At 38.8% G+C, this 19,562-nt stretch overlaps 2 protein-coding genes across 5 annotated transcripts in view; both read left to right on the forward strand.

Annotated features, from left to right (window-relative positions):
• Nucleotides 1-2,639, forward strand: part of osbpl3b (oxysterol binding protein-like 3b) — a 58,473-nt gene extending 55,834 nt beyond the window's left edge. For all 4 annotated transcript variants that reach the window (XM_022194488.2, XM_022194486.2, XM_051957040.1 and 1 more), the window contains 2 exons: nucleotides 683-805; nucleotides 933-2,639. In XM_022194488.2, coding sequence (XP_022050180.2) covers nucleotides 683-805; nucleotides 933-1,029 — 220 coding nt within the window. In that variant the 3' untranslated portion in view covers nucleotides 1,030-2,639. The remainder of the gene's footprint in view (nucleotides 1-682; nucleotides 806-932) is intronic.
• Nucleotides 2,640-4,864: 2,225 nt separating this feature from the next.
• gsdmeb (gasdermin Eb) lies at nucleotides 4,865-19,384 on the forward strand. The gene is given in 13 exon segments (XM_051956504.1): nucleotides 4,865-5,079; nucleotides 6,876-7,098; nucleotides 7,683-7,875; nucleotides 8,217-8,391; nucleotides 9,712-9,832; nucleotides 13,012-13,130; nucleotides 15,503-15,560; nucleotides 15,889-16,016; nucleotides 16,105-16,158; nucleotides 16,160-16,208; nucleotides 16,210-16,281; nucleotides 18,992-19,065; nucleotides 19,143-19,384. Coding segments are annotated over 12 exon segments (1,377 nt in total). The 5' UTR covers nucleotides 4,865-5,079; nucleotides 6,876-6,893; the 3' UTR covers nucleotides 19,272-19,384.
• Nucleotides 19,385-19,562: the final 178 nt, after the last annotated feature.

Raw genomic sequence — 19,562 nt, forward strand, 5'->3', positions numbered from 1 at the left:
GGTGCAAAGCTATAAGCTATTTCAAGGCATGAGGAATAAATGTAATGGTAAAAACTTGAATTTTCATGAAATAAAAGGAGATGAGTTTTAGGAGTTTAATCAGTGATTGAAGTGGGAGCTTAAGTACTGTCCTATTTTCCCAAATGTAAATGAGAAACACAGTTATTAAGTAGGGACAAAAGGTTGGATAAAGTAGAAAATTGACAAAAAAAACATCAGCTCACTGCCAGAGAGTATCTGAGCAACGCACCTTTTATAATCTGACATGATGGATCTCAGCGATTTTATCTTGACATGCTATCTGGAAAAGTGCACACTTCGTTGTGATCAAAATAGCACAAAAATAGCCTGCGTCAATATTCATGATAAGAATAGCAGGCAAGTTCAGATGCTTTCAGATTCATCAAGCTATGTTTAGCTCACATTTTTAGGATCTGAAAGTCTGTAAACTAAACGCTGCTGCCCTGAGGCGCCACTGAAAAAAGGAAGCGTCGCCATTTTGCAATCAAAGTAAAAAATGACACCACTTCAAGCCTTTTATCTCACGAGTTATGCGTTTTCCGATTTCTACGCAGTTCTGTTACTCTCACACTGATGACTCAAAACCTAAAACCAGGGGTGAAGATTGGATTTGAATATAGAAGATGAATGTTTGATGATGTTTGCATAATGAATGTGGCAGGTTGCTGGAGGAGGGAAGCATGGAGGCTGCAGAGGAGCAGAAGCAGAGGCTTGAACAGCTGCAGAGAGACAGACGGAGAGTCCTGGAGGAGAACAACGCGACACATCAACCGAAATTCTTCAGGTAGCCTGAATGTCGAGGCTCATCCGTCTGTCACCATGAAAGTCACATATGGGAAAGTGTCTGAGCTCTTTGCAGTGTTATATGGAGCTTGTCTCTCATGCTGTCTGACTTTTTTGTGTCTCTGCAGAAAGTCCAAGGACGACACCTGGGTGAACAACAGCACATACTGGGAGCTGAGGAAGGACCCCGGCTTCACCCACATAGATTTCCCGACACTGTGGTGACCCCCCCGAGCTGCAGATCACACACATTTGCACAGCCTCTACTGTGATCCAGGCTGGTTCTGATGATGTCTGTAACCCAGTCTTACCATCCACATTGAGTACTGTTCTTCTGTATTGCAGTCCATCAAAGTTATTGCCTTAATAGCAAGTGCTTATCTGAGTTGTGTAAACATGTTTATGCAAGTATATTATAAGAATGTTCATAAATTTAGGCAGTTTTAGCCGACGTTTCCACCTGTTATGTTGTGCGAAACCATTTAAACTGAGAAGAGGAAAACTGCTTGGTGTAAAGGATGACAGTCCTTTTCATGGTTTATCTACACTAGCTTAAAATGTACGGAACAACTTCAGTTGTCGTCTTATCATGGACATTTTCTACCTCTGAGATAAACTAGCCTTGATATGCCATTGACTAAGTGTACACATCCGATATTTATTCTGCATCTGCCTGATGCCTTACTGGTTGTACTCATGTTTAATTTATTTTTGTTGCAATGAAAAATCTATGTTTTGTAGAGAACAAGCAAGAATTGTTCAAACAATCGTTAAAGGTAGAGTCAGCGATTCTATTCTAATACTCTGCTCTGTGTGTGTGGGGTAGGGAAAAAAATCCAATGTTCATGCACAGCCAAAGCTCTGTAAGGTCAATATGAGGTTTTGCATGGCAGATTTTGACTTTGAGAGCTTGCAGTTCTATTCATACTACAACAGATACAAGTCAGGTAGCTATGCAGACAGTCACATTGGCCCCTATAATGAACTCTATGTCACTGAAAAGGTGTGACTTTGCAGTTTTTACTGGATTTAGCAGCTGTTTCCAAACTGGACTGTAGCACTGTGTCAATGTGATTATTCCTGAGGTGTAGCGAGCACAGTGGGTGGACATAGCACAGGATATCTGGAGAACTTAGGACTTTACATTGTGTTTGGGCTCCAAAATGATGCAGCAACTACTTCAGTTATAAGGCCTCTAATGATGAATTATGAAGATGTGGATGATGGAGAATCTCCTTACGCAGTCTCTCCTCTTAACATTTCTGATGAGCATCCAGCACAGTCCCAAATTTTGGAGGTTTGCAGAGGAATCCTGGCAGACTTGGGTAAATGACAAAATTTACATTATCTCACCCCATGCAGATATGTGGATATAGAAAGAATGAATCAGCTTTTAATCTGGCTCATGCAAGTTATTTAAATATGTTCAAATATCTTTTCTCTTACAAAAATTTCAGGTCTCTGGTAAAAAGTTGTGGTTATTCTTTTGGTGATGTCCCCACAAAGTTTGCTCCAAGGAAATGTCTTCATATGCAAACCAGATTCAGAAACTTCACACAGTGACCGCTTACTTCATCCAAGAATCGCAGACTCGACCTTTAAATCCTTTACTGAGCTGAACTTGTCTTTCTGTCTCATAACAGTAATTACTGCTTTCCGCTATGACTGTGTGAATGATTGTGCAACTATGAGCAGCTGTAGCAAATATCAAGTCATTCAGCCATTTTTATTTCCACTTCATCCATCACACCATTGTCTACATGGACCCTGGGCTGTGGGACCAAAAGTGTCCAAATCTTTGCTCCATGAGCTCAAATAAAATTTCTGATTCTTTCTTTTTTTTTTTTTTTGTCGGGTCATTTGTGGCTGTTTGTTCAAAGTTAGACCACTACCATAATTTCCGGTCGTCTTGTGCCAAATTTGAGGTGATATGTTTGCGTTTTCTAATAAGACTTGGCACACCTTTGCAGTCTAGAGTCCAACACATTTTCAGATATGGAGACATGGTAAAAATGGTACTTTACCTTTTGGCATACATGAAAGTTATATCTCCTGAACCAAAGAGGATAAGGTGATGACTAATCTGGTGCTTTAATGGTCAGGGATTATAATAATGCCATACACAGCATCATAAACTGTTCAGGTGAATAGTTAGAGGTCAATTTAAAGACATTGTAAGAATCTAGACTAGACTTCATAGTAACATCTTTTCTAGAATTTTGAAACTTACTCCTTCTGTGACAAACATAAAGATTTACTTGAAAAATATAGGTATATTGCCAGACATCACATTTTCTGTGTTACAGTGTTTTGTTCAGGAGATATGGTGCAGCCGCCACAGGGCAATTTTTCTCAATTTCTGAAAATATTCAAGACCTCAAATTGTAAAAGTGCACCAACTTCCATGCTTTTATGAAAATGTGAACATCATTTTCACAGATCACTTGGACTATTACTTCAGAGGATGACTTGTCAGGGCGGTAACAGCATAAATGTTGATTAACAGCAAAACCATCAGCTTTAAATTCCATTAATCCACAAAGCCGGAAGTTCATTTTATGGATTCAGAGCAGCTCTTGTCTTGTCCTTCCAATCACAGAAAAACTCCTTGAATATAACCCTGTTGCTCTTAAGAGGCCATTAAAAGCATTTTGGCACAATACCTGCAAAGTTCAGTGAGTATGAAGGCATAATTATCTTAAAAGTCTCATTAGCAAGCCTTGCTTGTCTCACAGCTGCACACAATAATCACATGACATAACAAATCCTTAAGGTGAGTCTTTACAGCATCCTCAGCTGTGTTTTCTTTGGGTATACGACAAAGGTGAAGCTGTGACAGTATATCATTCTTGTTCACAGCTGCGGTTTTTGAGCTCCTCACATCATAAATATGTTATGAGTTGAGATTTCCCTCTTCCTGTCTTCCATATTTATGCACTGACAGTAAAAAGCTCACAATGTATAGTAATGATAATATCTATCTATGACTAGCTGCTCATTCTACTGCACAATAACTACAGTTCATGGATAATATATAAATTATAGAGCCCTCTGCAAAAGAGACAGATGATGGCTTTTAGCAGTTGATGTTTACTAATCAAACAAATGAACTAAGATGATGCACAATGCTGCCTTTAGATATTAGAATTATAACAATAAATAAAGGAAGCTAAAAACAAAGCACACGGATGATTAATCTCCACCTTAAGCTGGTGCTTCCTGACATTCTGTTTATATTTTATATAAACCAGAGAACATGGGTTAAACATATAGTGAACGGTTAATGATAAACAGCCACTAGGTGGCAACAGTAGGCTATGAATGGAACACGGTAAAAGACAATGGACTGGTAGAGGATAGAGTCATAGAACTGAAGTCACATCCAGTAACTACTCATTTCCTGGCTTTTTTTCTGGAAGCAAACGCTATTATTCCCAGATGCAACAGCATAATCACTCCCGATTCTACCACAGCATGCACGTGGCGCTATAGGTTTCACATGTGATCCCATAGTTTTTGCATGTAGCCCTGTTGGCTTAACAAATAATCCCACAGTTTCTGCATGTACCTGAACAGGTTTCACATAGTTTTCATATGGGCATTTGTGTGGGTTTTACATAAACACACACACACCACACAGATGTTTCATAATTATGCTTCCCGTGTGAAAAGTACATATTTCACAAAATCACATGTCCATCAGGGCAAAACCACACATACACATCTGAAATTAATGTGGTTTTCTGTTAGGTAGCGTGGCATCTTGGCATAAGTGCTGAGCAGAACAAGGACACGTGCCAAAAGTGTCTCAAATACACTGAGAATATGTAATTGAAATTGTAATTATCTTAAATCAAGATTGAATGGCAAAAATGACTATGTTGTTTACAGTGATTTGCCAAAAATTAAGGAGACATTGTACCAGGACTACCACAGTGCATGCATAGTCCTGACAGTGAAGTACAGAGGTGGGAGTTTGATGATATGGCGCTGCATGAGTGCAAAAGGTGCTGTTGAGATAATGTTTATAGGTGCACCATGTGGACATACCTAACTGCTGGTTGACAAGATGACGCAGCTGCAGAAGCTTGGCCACCCTTCATGAAAACATCTGGTTCCGCCTCTGTCTTTATTTTGAAGGGCGGAGCAACTGTGAGTGTTTTGTTGTACCCAAACAGAAACACGACAGACCAAAAGCCGGTGCAGGGGAAAACGCAGTCTTCAAAGAAAGTTTCTCGTGTGGTTCTTCGCCAAATTGAGGACGTTAGAGAAACGGTAACACGCTTTGCATTTACATTTGCTTTAGTTTTTTTGCTGTACAAACAAGCGAACGTCAGATTACGATCACAACAAATCAGTGCGCTTGTTGATGCTACTAGCTAGTTTTAGCTAGTTTTTAAGGTTAAAAAAAATGTTTGCAGGGTGCCTTTTCCCTTCATAAAAGTTCACTAACTGAAGCTGTACTTTGTTATCTAGAGTTTTTAGACAGGAGAACAAAGGAAGGAACATTGTGTAAACAAGCTAGTCGGTTTTTAGCCTGAGGAAGAGCTCGCATGGGTGGGACTGTCTTCCTTTTAGCAGGCGTTATTTTTGTTAGGAGGAATCCCTTGTCTGTGAGCTGACTGTCTTCAACAAAAGTGAGCACATCCCAGTGAAAAAAATCAGTAGAATGTCAAATAATTCAAGATTGCATTACCTGTTGATGTTTGCGTTGTCTTTAAGTTGCACAAAATAGTGCTGCCATTCATCGGCAATCAAAAACAATCACTGGAGACACAGGCCCCAAAAGTAGAGATCTGATGCAAAAGATAGTGAAAGAAGTCCTCAGTACACCTGTGATTTCCAATCAGCCTAATTGCATGGCTTTAAAAGCAGCTGTGTGAATTCTGCAACTATCTCAGTTGTGGCTCCATATTGAAAAGAATTCTGATTGAGAGACTTCCCAAATATGAAGAAAAATACATAAAGGTTAGTAAGCATGCTAAAAACTGTGGTAACACAGATGCAGCAGTAATCAGGAGGTACACAACAAGCCAAAGTACAAACAATCAGAGCTGCTGTTGTCCTCTAAATGCCATTTTTAAAAACAAAATAACTTTCTTTCACCTATATTGTATCAGTGAAATTTCAGAATCGGATGTCTCAAATGAAACCTCGCTTTCTGAATTGACAGTTACCACTAAGATTTTTCAGTTTTGTCTCATCTAATTTATCTGCTTTGTGTTCATGTTGTTAAGTATGACGATGCAACGTTTAAAATGAATTTCATGAGGAAAAAGCTCGGTTTTTCGCTTGCCATGTTGCCAAACAGAAAAATGGAACATCCCCAACAGACAGACTGTTTTTAAAAATGTTTACAGTATTATTTTAATAATATTTGGATGTGACTGATGGTTAACACTGACTTTCCTTCCATACTTGCCAACAGACAGGGACAACAAACGTATCAGTAGCTTCTAGACTGAGCACGAGAAACTGTGTTTTCATCTGTTGCGTCATTGTTGTATTATGTGCAAAGATAGTTACATTCTTGACATATTTCCACTACTTTTTGTTACTTATATTGTATTTAAGCAACAAAACTGAATACTTCTTGCAATAATCCACTTTATACGCCAGAAAAAAATCATGTGATTCTCTAGGTGAAACGATATTTGAGCTTTTGCTGAAAATGAAAATGTAGCGACAGCGCTGATGCTGCTGGTTCGTCTTTAATACACAACTGCTTTGTTTCACATTATTTCAGTGTGAAAACTGCGGATCTGTTCACCACAGCTCTGTCTGTTGTGCAGTAAAAGCATTTAAGAGAGTAAAGCTACGCACAATCACAATGACACATCGGAAGATGTAAATAATTAACAAAATTACTGCTGCTGTGCCTCGTGAGTAAATTGTGCACCACCCTTCTATGAATTAGTCGTGAGCTTGGATCCTGCTGCTGTTTAATGCAACAACTGTTTGGTAAAGTAATAGAAAAGAAGACATTTGGTGCACAACAGGGTCTGAAAGCAGATTTCAAGACTTATGTTAGCATGTAGTGATTAACAGTGGCTTCCTTATCACCCTCACAGGTTTAACCCAGCTGTAAGATGTTTGCCAACGCTGCCAGAAACTTTGTGGAGGAGGTGGATCACGGAGGTTTACTGATCCCGGTGTCCGGCCTGAACGACTCCATCGCTCCTCTGACGGTGGTGTTGAAGCGCAAACGATTCTGGTTCTGGCAGAAGCACAAGTATCACCCCACTGATTTTAACCTCAATGATCTACTGACAGGAGACGCACCTATAAAGCCAGGTATGCGCCCAATCCCTGTGTAGTGAATGCATTTTCTCTAATGGCATTTAAATACAGCCAGGTTTACAACTATGTGGACAGTGATGCACTTTTTGTGATTTTTGAATCTGCACACCACTACAGTGAATTTTAAATAAAATTTATTGAGACCTGATTTTAAGTGTAGATTTCCAGCTTTGATTAAAGGGTTTTAAGATAAATTTTGAGTTAACTGTTTAACAATTAAAGCAATACGGACTCAACGGTGACTGAAAGTTGTCTAATGTGTAGTTTTACAGACGGATGTGTTTTTTTTTTTTCCTTCTTAGTTCATCAGAAATGCCCAAGATTAAAGATCTGGAGTTGATTCCAAGTGTTACATGTGTATTTATGAATTCCTAAACACTTAATGCAATACTTTCTACACTTCAGTTACATCTTGATTGCTACATTGTAAATCCATTGTGGCAGTGTACAGAGGCAAAACTACAAAAACTGTTCCACTGCCCAAATATTTGTGGATCCAACTGCATCTACAGCAATATACATTGTTGCACTTAATTCTTTTAAGATCGTAGAAAACTTAAATGTTCCACTTTTCACAGTTGTGGTCGTCACAGACTTCATCAAATACACCGGGACGTTCGGTGGCAACATTGAAGGAGGGCTGGAAGCAAGTCTTGTCCGTACCAACGCCAGCGTAGGGGGTAAAGACTCCTCAAAACTTCAGTCGTCCTTTGGAAGTTTGAAGAAAGAGGAGGTGGATGTGCAGAAGTTGCTGCGAGATTCCAAAGACAGGTTAGAACCAGTAAATGTACATTAAATGGAATGTAATCATTGTATATATCACCTGACATAAAGTCTGTTGAAGATTAAAACAAAAGGTGTCAAACAGCAGAAGTGATCTTTGTCCAACCATAAAGTTTCCAGCAAAACTAGAGGCCCGGTTGTGTGTTAACACTCACAAGAAAAGCTGCTGTAGGACTTCATACATTAAGGTTTTAAATCCAAACAAAGAAACAATAATTCCTAAATTTCATATTTGCAATATATTTCTATTTAAGGTTTTAATCATACTCAGACATAAGAGTATTCCCAGTTAAACTGACCACTGATTTTCTGTGAATTTCTGGCATCAGGGTCCTGGACATGTCCCACGGTCTGATCCAGCAGACGAAGGAGAAGCCCCGACAGCTTCTGGGGATTGTGAAGGAGCGCATTGTGACCACTCAGCCCTGTTCGGTCATAGAGGAGGTGCAGCAAGGTGGACAGTGTGGAGGAAGTTTGAGCGTCTGTGGCCCCAAGAGCTCTAAGGTAGAGTTTTTTAACACTGAAATACTCGCCTTTATGATTCTATTAGTGTTTCTATTTTAACTCTCTAAACTCCAAAACATGCCAGTGGGTTTGAAAGGCATGTTTTGTTTTTTTTTTAAAGTTCCCCAAATCACAGCATTTGTCAGAGCCAGAAACTGTAGAAACAGGAAGAATTGGCCAACTTTAAGAGGATTCTGTATCTACTCAGCTGTGACTCATCTGGAAACATAACCAAGTTTAAGCTTAGAATGTTTAATCCAAACCAGTTTATTCTATGTGTCTCATTTAAAAAAATGCCAAAAATCTCGTGTTTGCTCCAAACAGATTTTGTAAAAAAGTTTCGTGCTCCTGGATGCATTTGTGAAGCCAGTGGTGACTCAGCTTCAACCACCAGTCACATGACAAAAAATTATCAACGTTCTCAGCTGAACTGCAGGCTGTGTAGGTGTAAGCATGGAAACAGATAAAAATGTAAAATATTTAAAGTACTAGTATGTAGTATCACTATTTTTCCAGTGTTGATGACATCTGTTGGTACTTGGAAAAATGTTGTACGTGCTGATTCCAAGTTTTAACATTTTTGTATAACTAATATGTCAAAGAAATTGAACTTTAATTTCTTGTTTTTAGGGTTTTATGACCCTATAACTGCACAAAAAAGTAGAGTAGTAGAGTGAAAACTCCTGGAAACTGCATGGAGTTCAGAAGGTTAATGTGATCGAACTGAAGTTATTTTTCAGATCTTTTTCCATTTTAGTCTGTATGAGAATTCAGCCTCTCTACTCTAGAAGTAATTTTTTTAATGAAATAATTTCCGTTTCTGTTGTGGCTAAATTCCAACAAATAGATTTTGGGATTTCCTCTCTACTTATTGGCATGCAGCTTTTCCCAGAAGGAGTCTCAGTTATGAACACAACTGTGAACTGAATGTGTAAGTGGGGAAAAAATAGAATAACATCTTGTCAAGTGGAATTTGTTCTAATTATACAACAAAATCTTATTTTTGCTGTTTGTGGAAAAATGTAGTTTTATCTCTTCTTCCTTAATTTGGTTCCTCTTTGTGTTACAGTCAGTTGCTTGTGTGAACTGTTTGGTCCAGAGAGACAGAAGCTTTTGCTCTTTCCAAGGCTGAAATCAAAACTGAGATGAAAATGGTTTCTTATGTTAAATTGTATTGTAGCCACATAACGCAGTTTTTACGTCCTTTGGAATGAGACAAGGCCACAAATTCTTTAATATTATTGCCTTTGAGTTGCTTTATTATTTAAAACATGCTGGAAGTGGTGAGTTTTGTCTCAGTTGGCTCTTTTACTGTTCCAGCTTTTACTAAAGGAGAATGGGAGCTTGAGTAAAGACAGCAACGTCACCATGGAGATTCCCATCAACACCACCATTGCCTATGGTCTTATAGAGCTGGAGATCAAACATGATGGACACTACGGTGAGAAATCATTCTCTGAATTCATGCATTAACTCTTTTACCCTTTGCTAGTTTGACAAGAATAGCTGATTAAACTCAGTTAAAATTATTGATACTGCTGAAAAATGTTGATTTACATAAAATTTTAGCTTGATCAATGGATTTCCTCTGCCTGAAAATTACATAAACAAGTAGCGAAAATCTTTTTTTTAAATATATATTTGTATTAATAATACCATCCCCGAAAAGATGGAAAAAATGATTTGATCATTTGGGATGGTATAGAAGGCACATTTTCTCTTAAAGGCATTATGGAGGATGTTTTTTTTGTTTGTTTGTTTAATTTGTCTGATTCACATAAAATGAATATACTGACCTTTAGTGGACTTGTATGTATGGTTTCTAAAAAATAGAAAATTAAAGAAAATAACTGTGGACATGGCAGGACCTGAAAAACATCAGCCAATCATTGCGCTCGGACCGAGGCGTTTGCTTTGCTCCCTTTCCTGTCAATCAAAAATCTTCCGGCTCAGGCCTAGTTGCATAGATTACGTACGCCTTGGACTTACGTGTTTTCTGTATGTGTTGCTTTGGTATAGCTTCGTAGTTAGCTGGCGACTTGTTTTGCTCATCTTTTTTAACGTAAGGGCAGATAAAGATCCAGGGGGACCCAGCCGTAAAAGACAACTTTACGAGTCCTACGCAAGTTTCTGGAGGGGGGCGTTTCTTCGTAAATGTTAAGAGGGGGGAGGTTAGAGGGGGGTGAGGGAGAGGTTGTATGTGCGCATGCTACGTTCAAAGTCGTAGGAAATTAAATCTCCTCTAATGCCTTTAAGTTTGCAACAATTTAAAGAGGGATGAATCACTTTGAACGACGTATTTTTAGTAAAACGGTTAAAAACAAACAAAATAGAGCCCCAGACTAACTTTTTCACTGGTAGCACCGGTACAACCAGCTTTCTTCTTTGGTCGCACTTTCCACTTTATCACAGCTGAAACATTTCACTAGCTGAACATCTGCCTGTAGTTAGATGCTACAATTGCCCGATGTTCCCTAAACGCCCCACATTGCAGGCTGCGGTAGATGCTGTCAGGTGGCTGCGGTGCCCTCAGACAGGTGTGTGACCACAAATTACTTTGAAACGAGCACAGTAGTCAGATTTTTACCAGATGTAACCAAATGATTTTTTTCCCCCACTTTGTTTATTATGAGCAGAATAAAACAATGCATGTACACACGTGGACAAAATTGTTGGTACCCCTCAGTTAAAGAAGGAAAAACCCACAATTCTCACTGAAATCACTTGAAACTCACAAAAGTAACAATAAATAAAAAATTTTTGAAAATTAAATATTCAAAAACAGCCATTACTTTTGAATTGTTGATTAACATAATTATTTAAAAAAACAAACTAATGAAACAGGCCTGGACAAAAATGATGGTACCTCTATAAAAGATTGAAAACTATTTGACCAGAGTGACATGATTAACTCAGGTGTGTCATTTAATTGACATCACAGGTGTTTCCAAACTCATAATCAGTCAGTCTGCCTATTTAAAGGAAGACAAGTAGTCACCCTGCTGTTTGGTGAAAAGGTGTGTACCACACTGAACATGGACAACAGAAAGCGAAGGAGAGAATTGTCCCAGGACATCCGAAAAAAAATGATAGACAAACATCTTAAAGGTAAAGGCTATAAGACCATCTCTAAACAGCTTGAAGTTCCTGTGACAACAGTGGCTCATATTATTCAGAAGTTCAAGACCCACGGGACAGTAGCCAACCTCCCTGGACGTGGCCGCAAGAGGAAAATTGATGACAAATTGAAGAGACGGATCGTTGGAATTGTATCCAAAGAGCCCAGAGCAACCTCCAAAGAAATTAAAGGTGAACTCCAAGGCCAAGGTACATCAGTGTCAGATCGCACCATTCGTCGTTGTTTGAGCCAAAGTGGACTTCATGGGAGATGACCAAGGAGGACACCACTGCTGAAAAAAACTCATAAAAAAGCGAGACTGGAATTTGCAAAAATGCATGTTGACAAGCCACAAAGCTTCTGGGAGAATGTCCTTTGGACAGATGAGACCAAACTGGAGCTTTTTGGTAAGGCACATCAACTCTATGTTCATAGACTCAAAAACCAAGCATACGAAGAAAAGAACACTGTCCCTACGGTGAAACATGGAGGAGGCTCAGTAATGTTTGGGGCTGCTTTGCTGCATCTGGCACAGGGTGTCTTGAAAGTGTGCAAGGTACGATGAAATGTGAAGACTATCAAGGCATTCTGGAGAGAAATGTGCTGCCTAGTGTCAGAAAGCTTGGTCTCAGTCGCAGGTCATGGGTCTTCCAACAGGACAACGATCCAAAACACACAGCCAAAAACACCCAAGAATGGCTGAGAGAAAAGCGTTGGACTATTCTAAAGTGGCCTTCTATGAGCCCAGATCTGAATCCCATTGAACATATGTGGAAGGAGCTGAAACATGCCATTTGGAGAAGACACCCATCAAACCTGAGACAACTGGAGCTGTTTGCTCATGAGGAGTGGGCCAAAATACCTGTTGACAGCTGCAGAACGCTCATTGACAAATACAGAAATGGTTTAATTGCAGTGATTGCCTCAAAAGGTTGTGCAACAAAATATTAAGTTATGGGTACCATCATTTTTGTCCAGCCCTATTTCATTAGTTTGTTTTTTTAAATAATTATGTTAATCAACAATTCAAAAGTGATGGCTGATTTTGATTATTTAATTTTCAATAAATTTTTATGTATTGTTACTTTTGTGAGTTTCAAGTGATTTCAGTGAGAATTGTGGGTTTTTCCTTCTTTAACTGAGGGGTACCAACAATTTTGTCCACGTGTGTAGGTGTGCTCTGTATTCACAAGAAGGCCACATTTTTAAGTGTAAATCATACAAATGCGTGCAATGACTTGAAATTTTTGCTCACACGCTGTCAGTAAAAGGTCTCAAATGCCTGGTCTTGGGTCTGTAGTGAAGTCTTCAGCCCCTCAAAAATGTTGAGACAGTTAAAAAGAACAACAGCTCTGTTGTAATGTTTTGTCACTTGTTTATTTCATTATTCTAGCCAGAAGAAATCTACTACTCACATCTACTATAATTCAAACATTGGCATGGGTACTAACTGTAGTTACTTTTCATGTGTGTGTGTTTAAGATGCGTTTTATTTTCCTCAGAGCTGTGTCTCATGTCAAACACGGATGGAGGTTTTGAAGTCGACGGGCCTGCTAAGAAAGGATCCGTGAGTGTCTGCAGAGCTCCGGCTCATTCTTCTGAAATAGCCACCTTCGACAAGGTAAATTACTGTTTTCTCCTCCTCTCTTTTTTTCCCTGCAGTAAAAAACGCATAGCGAGAGATTGTTGTTGAGGAATGTATGTTGAGTCATAAAGGGCCTCTAGAGATTGGAGGGTGTGTCCTGTCTTATCAGAATGATGTTAGAACACATTGTAAACATGCGCCTTGACCTGGAGGCTGTGGTTCAGGTGGTAGATCGAAGGGTCGGCGGTTCAATTCCCGCTCTGACCTAGTCATGTGCTGTTGTGTCCTTGGGCAAGACACTTTACCTGCCTTGCCTCCAGTGCTGCTCTCACAGTGGTGTATGAATGTTGGTGGTGGTGGAGGGGCCGTAGGCGCGGATAGGCAGCCACGCTTCCGTCAGTCTGCCCCAGGGCAGCTGTGGCTACAAATGTAACTTACCACCACCAGAGTGAGAATGTGTGAGTGAATGGATCCATTGTGAAGTGCTTTGAGTGCCCGGAAAAGCGCTATATAAATCTATTCCATTATTATTATTGTTATTAAATCCTAATGTCTGTGGTTTGTTGTTTAGTTTGTTATGCAAGTTATTTAGCAGCGCTCCAGATTAATTTTTTACATCAGGTTCCCTACTGGCCTAATTTGCACATAATGTTGTTAACACCCACAACTTATTACTTCAACTTTTATACTGACAGACCAAAAAAGTCAAATACTCAGGAAGACGACTAAACAACAAAAGACCAGTCAGGAAAAACAGGTGGAGCAGAAGTGGGAAAAATAGAGCTAAACATGTTAAATAAATTAAATCATTATAATCAACACCAGTGGATACAATTATCATGATAAAATCAACAAAATTTCCGTATGAAATTAAAGAATAAGTAGGAAAAAGAAAATGGAGAGTAAAACCAAAAATACGAGGGTAAAAATAATAATTATAATAAATAAATACAATTTAAATGGGGGAAAAAACTCAGAAAAAAATAGATGACATCACATAAAAGCAAGTCTATAAAAATGTCTTAGAAGAAGATAGTAAGTGTGATTAATGATCTTCTACGTTGTGTTGTTATGAAGGCAATGCCAAGACTCTCCAAAATGTGTTGGATGTGATCACTTTTATTCTGAAAATAACGAATAATAAAGAATAAAATGGCATGTAAGCTGGAGAATAGCCCATAATATTATTTATATAAACAATAACTTAATATGTATAGTGGAATTTGTGCATAAAGTGCAACTCAGTGTTTTACATCAAAAAAGACATTTAAATTAAATATGTGATAAAACATAACACAATAAAATATGAGTGTCATAATAAAAGTACCAAATGCAACTGATAGCAGTAAATTACATTGAACCATGTAAAAGCAAGCCTATGATGTATACTTGAAGGTTTTGTCTGAAGCTGTCTCATGACAGGGCTGAAGATTTTCATGACTCTGGGTATGGATTTCTGGTGAGTTTAGTACCGACTGGTCAGCTGTGCATTTAGAATTTCCATCCTGACGTTCCACGGGATTTTACTTCAACACAGTTTCTTCTTTTACAACTGCCGTATTAAATGAGACTGGATAATTCAGTGTGACAGCAGCAAATACAAGTAAGCACCATTACCAGATTTTAATGAAGTGCTTAAAGGACATCAAAATATCCAAAAAGACAAACTTTGTGTTCGTCTCTAAGATTCGATGTTGCGTAAAACGTGGGTAAATGATTTAAATTCACACAGACAGGCTTCGTAAATGTCATGTGCACCGGTGCGGGCCGAAGAAAATGTTTAGTCGCACTTCACAGATTTGTGGTCTCACTCTGATTCCCAGTACAGAGATATTCGCTCTGGTGGAGTTTAATCAGGATTAAACTTATTTAAAGTGATTTGTGGTGATTGTCTTGACACTGAAAGTCTTTGTGTGGCAACAGCAGGCGTCTGTGTGTTGATAAGTTGTGGAAGCATTATTAATGAAAGATTCAGGCTGAAATCATGCATTTAGAGTAATTAGATTTGACTTGTTATAGCAGTTGATTCTGGTATACTCCATGATCATGCTGCCTGATGTTGTCGTTAACTCTCTGAACTTCCAGTAGCTTCTGGATTTTCTGCTCTTGTTACATTTTAGTCACTGTGGGTTCATTTGTCACTGCAATAGGAAGTCCTGCTCGTCCATGGCTAGAAGCAGTGAGAACTCAAAAATAAAGTTGTAATACACAATTTATAGAAAAATAAAAGTTGAATTCCTTTGATTATTTGTTCTAAAAAAAATGTAAAAAGTAACCAACATGGACAAGATGTTTCTAAGTGGCCATATGTCCTAAAAACACTAGAAAAATAACTGGTGATGCGACACACTAGCGATGTTTCACTGCTTACATGTGGTTGTTTCCGTAATAGTCTCCTCTCTGCTCAGTGTAAACGCAGCCTGCAGTTCAGCCGGAAGTCTCTGAATTTTTGTTACGTGACTCTTGGTCATAGCTGAGTCAATAATGGCTTCGCTTTTGAGATTTTGGTGCTTTTTACAGAATCTAGTGAGTGTAAAAGGTTAGTTTTTTTGCCAATTTGTAAATGAGACATGTGGAATGAAGTGATTTTAATGAAATATCACAATTCTAAGCTTGAATTTTCCTAATAGATCCCAAATGAGTAGTTCAAGGACTGTCGGACAGTTTAAAATCTACTGGTTCTCTCAGTTTCTTGCACTGATAAATGTATAATTCTGTAAAGACAACATGCTTTTCAATGTTTTATCTTGGGAAGTGATGACAAAATGTGTCTATTTTGTGTTTTGTTTTTTAGAACTGGAACAACTCGGTGATCACTTCCAGCTGCTTTCAGCTCTCCCTGCATCCACCAGGTTGTCTCTGCTCGAGCAAATCACCAAACTTATGCAGGACCAAGCAGCCATCAGTGCACTCGAGAATGTGGTGAGTGGGACAAAGAGTTCTCAACCCTGCAGATGCACTAATATAATAAAGAGTTGTGAGAGCTTGAATCCGTCTTTCTGTGTTTCAGCTGGACCACATGCGCCTGGGTAAGAAACTGAACCTGAGTGATGTTACAGCAAACGGAGTCTCAGCAGCAGAACATCCAAGTGATCCTGGATGTTCTGGAGCAGTGTGATCAGGTTGGATCAGGCCAGTCCACAACCCACCCTCACAGCCCTTCACCTCATTACCAGCGCCTTAGATGGTGAGAAAAGTCATTTTCTGCGCCGCCTTTATTACTCAGTCTGAAATAAAATCATCTGGAGGTCAGGAGGAGAAATATGTGACTCTGCAGTGTTCCCTCTGCAGACTTTTGTCCATTTTCGGACGACATAATAAACTGACGTTTTGTCCATTTTTCAGACAACATACGACACTGTGACGTTTTTTTGTCCATTTTCGGACGACATACTAAACTATGACGTTTTTGTCCATTTTGGGACGACATATTAAACTATGACTTTTTTGTCCATTTTGGGACGACAGACTAAACTAATGACTTTTTTGTCCATTTTGGGAACGACATATTAAACTATGACTTTTTTTGTCCATTTTGGGACGACAGACTAAACTATGACGTTTTTTGTCTATTTTGGGACGACATATTAAACTATGACGTTTTTGTCCATTTTGGGACGACAGACTAAACTATGACGTTTTTGTCCATTTTTGGACGACAGACTCAACTATGACTTTTTTTGTCCATTTTTGGGACGACAGACTAAACTATGACGTTTTTGTCCATTTTTGGACGACATACTAAACTATGACGTTTTTGTCCCATTTTTGGACGACCTACTAAACTATGACGTTTTTGTCCATTTTTGGACGACAGACTAAACTATGACGTTTTTGTCCATTTTTGACGACAGACTCAACTATGACTTTTTTTGTCCATTTGGGACGACAGACTCAACTATGACTTTTTTTGTCCATTTTGGGACGACAGACTCAACTATGACGTTTTTGTCCATTTTTGGACGACCTACTAAACTATGACGTTTTTGTCCATTTTTGGACGACCTACTACTATGACGTTTTTGTCCATTTTTGGACGACATACTAAACTATGACGTTTTGTCCATTTTTGGACGACCTACTAAACTATGACGTTTTTGTCCATTTGGGACGACAGACTAAACTATGACGTTTTTGTCCATTTTTGGACGACATATTAAACTATGAACTTTTTTTGTCCATTTTGGACGAACAGACTAAACTATGACGTTTTTTTCCATTTTGGGACGACATATTAAACTATGACTTTTTGTCCATTTTGGACGACAGACTAAACTATGAACGTTTTTGTCCATTTTTGGACGACAGACTCAACTATGACTTTTTTTGTCCATTTTGGGACGACAGACTAAACTATGACGTTTTTTTCCATTTTGGACGACATATTAAACTATGACTTTTTTGTCCATTTTGGGACGACAGACTAAACTATGACGTTTTTGTCCATTTTTGGACGACAGACTCAACTATGACTTTTTTTGTCCATTTTGGGACGACAGACTAAACTATGACGTTTTTGTCCATTTTTGGACGACAGACTCAACTATGACTTTTTTTGTCCATTTTGGGACGACAGACTCAACTATGACTTTTTTTGTCCATTTTGGGACGACAGACTAAACTATGACGTTTTTTGTCCATTTTTGGACGACATATTAAACTATGTACTTTTTTTGTCCATTTTGGGACGACAGACTAAACTATGACGTTTTTGTCCATTTTGGGACACATATTAAACTATGACTTTTTTTGTCCATTTTGGGACGACAGTATGACGTTTTTGTCCATTTTTGGACGACAGACTCAACTATGACTTTTTTTGTCCATTTTGGGACGACAGTACTAAACTATGACGTTTTGTCCAGTTTTTGGAACGAACCCACTAAACTATGACGTTTTTGTCCATGTTTTGGACGAGCCTACTAAACTAGTGGACGTTTTGTCCATTTTTGGAGACCCTACTAAACTATGACGTTTTGTCCATTTTGGACGACCTACTAAAACTATGACCGTTTTTGTCCATTTTTGGACGACCTACTACTATGACGTTTTTGTCCATTTTTTGGACGACATACTCTAAACCTATGACGTTTGTTGTCCATTTTTGGGACGACCTACTAACTATGACGTTTTTGTCCAGTTTGGGACGACAGACCAAACTATGACGTTATTTGTCCATTTTGGACGACATATTAAACTATGACCGTTTTGTGTCGACATTTTTGGACGACATACTAAACTATGACGTTTTTGTCCATTTGGGACTGACATACTAAACTATGAACGTTTTTGTCCATTTTTGGACGGACATACTAAACTATGGACGTTTTTGTCCATTTTGCGGACGGATCATACTAAACATGACGTTTTTGTCCATTTTGGACGACATACTAAACTATGACGTTTTTGTCCATTTTTGGATGACAGGACAATAACTATGAGTTTTGTCCTTTTTGGAACGACCTACTAAACTATGACGTTTTGTCCATTTTGGACGACCTACTAAACTATGACGTTTTGTCCATTTTTGGACGACCTACTAAACTATGACGTTTTTGTCCATTTTTGGACGACATACTAACTATGACGTTTTTGTCCATTTTTGGACGACCTACTAAACTATGACGTTTTTGTCCATTTTGGGACGACAGACTAAACTATGACGTTTTTTCCATTTTTGGACGACATATTAAACTATGACTTTTTGTCCATTTTGGGACGACAGACTAAACTATGACGTTTTTGTCCATTTTGGGACGACAGACTAAATAAAATGAAATAAAATCATCTGGAGGTCAGGAGGAGAATATGTGACTGCAGTGTTACCTCTGCAGACACACTGTCCTGAAAACCTAATTTCCCGAAGCTCTTTTTCATTCTTTATCTGGGTCTTTCAGAGATGACAAACGACTGCCTGGCTGCATTGGGAACGTGCTGCAGCCCTGCAGTGTTACAAACGTTGGAGCTACTGGTGAGTAAGCCTGTTTGGACAAAACGAAAACATGTTCCGTGGGTATTTTAAATGAATGTTTCTGTCCTCCTGTTCAGGTGCAGACTGTCTGTGGAGATGGAGAAGAGCCTCTGAGCAGCGCAGGTCTGACAGAGGACGTCTATGAAAAGACTGAACGTCTGTTTGCTCTCTCTAACGTGTCCCTGAAGAGAGCGGGGACGCGGTGAAGACGGAAATAAACCAGCAGCCAGGACATCTTCCTCTGGTCCTGTGCGTCGCTGTCAGGGGCCTCGCCTCATTGGCCCACACGCGTTTGAACAGAAGACAACTTTACATCCAGCAGAAGCTTGAATGCCACACAAGCATGAGGTAAACGGGACCACACAGATAAGACACTATCTTTTTTTTTTTTTTTTAACTTTTTTTTTTTTAAAGCTGCAGTAAGTCTTGTTTTTTTGTTTTTTTTTAAAATGGGATTTTATTGTTTTTTTTTAGTGCATGCACTGGTGCTGCAAAAA

The sequence above is a fragment of the Acanthochromis polyacanthus genome, chromosome 12 (assembly GCF_021347895.1).
Source record: "Acanthochromis polyacanthus isolate Apoly-LR-REF ecotype Palm Island chromosome 12, KAUST_Apoly_ChrSc, whole genome shotgun sequence".
Lineage (NCBI taxonomy): Eukaryota > Metazoa > Chordata > Actinopteri > Pomacentridae > Acanthochromis > Acanthochromis polyacanthus.